This window comes from Eimeria mitis, genomic scaffold (assembly GCF_000499745.2).
Source record: "Eimeria mitis Houghton genomic scaffold, Emh_scaff3170, whole genome shotgun sequence".
NCBI classification, from domain to species: domain Eukaryota; phylum Apicomplexa; class Conoidasida; order Eucoccidiorida; family Eimeriidae; genus Eimeria; species Eimeria mitis.
This window is the reverse complement of record NW_013571512.1, coordinates 5,853-6,593: the sequence shown is the minus strand read 5'-3', so window position 1 is coordinate 6,593 and position 741 is coordinate 5,853. Positions and strand designations below refer to the sequence as shown.

The following is a 741-nucleotide window of genomic DNA, read 5'->3' as shown; positions in this document are numbered from 1 at the left end:
AGCTGGGTGAACTGCAGAAACTGCTGCTGCAGTCATAATAAAGCAACGACCGGTGGCGTCTAGCATAAACATATTTTGCGCTAAGATAAGATACAGCAACCCGCACCTGCTCAGCTGATTCACTTTCCTGTGGCGGCGTGGCCACCGTAGATGGCTGCACCGACGAAGGGGATTCCCCGGACGAAGACGGCAAGGACTCCTCAACTGTTTCTTCAGAGCTGGTAGCAATTTCTTCTTTGGGAGCTGCGAGTGCTTCTTCTGTGAGTTCTTCAGGAGATCCTGTTGCCGTCTGCTGGTACACAACACACCATGCATTCGATAGGCTGCAGCCAATCGGTTGTTGCAAAACGGGCAGGATAACGGAAGCTATCTAGAAAGGGAAAGGCTTGGATGAGTGCGTGCAGCTAGCGGTATGGTCTGAATCCTGTACAGAAGCCCACCTCTACTGCATCGGGGGAAGGCCCACTGTGCAGAGCTTCTGAGCCAGCGGGTGATTCCCATTGCACTGCATCGGGGGAAGGCCCACTGTGCAGAGCTTCTGAGCCGGCGGGTGATTCCCATTGCAGTTGACGATCTGAACTGCCGGAGGGTGACGGCTCATCGGTACCTGTCGCCTCGTTGAGCTCTTTATGAGCGCACGGCAATACCGACTGCATTGAAGCATACACAGTTTCCCCCCCGCCACTGTCGGCATCCGGCCCCTCAGGGTCATCTCTCGATGCCGGGGGCATAGAGACAGTG

At 55.5% G+C, this 741-nt stretch overlaps 1 protein-coding gene across 1 annotated transcript in view; it reads right to left on the bottom strand.

Annotated features, from left to right (window-relative positions):
- Window positions 1-708: 708 nt before the first annotated feature.
- Window positions 709-741, bottom strand: part of EMH_0062880 (uncharacterized protein) — a gene marked incomplete at both ends in the record, with an annotated part of 735 nt that continues 702 nt past the window's right edge. The window contains one exon of the mRNA XM_013498083.1: window positions 709-741. Coding sequence (XP_013353537.1) covers window positions 709-741 — 33 coding nt within the window.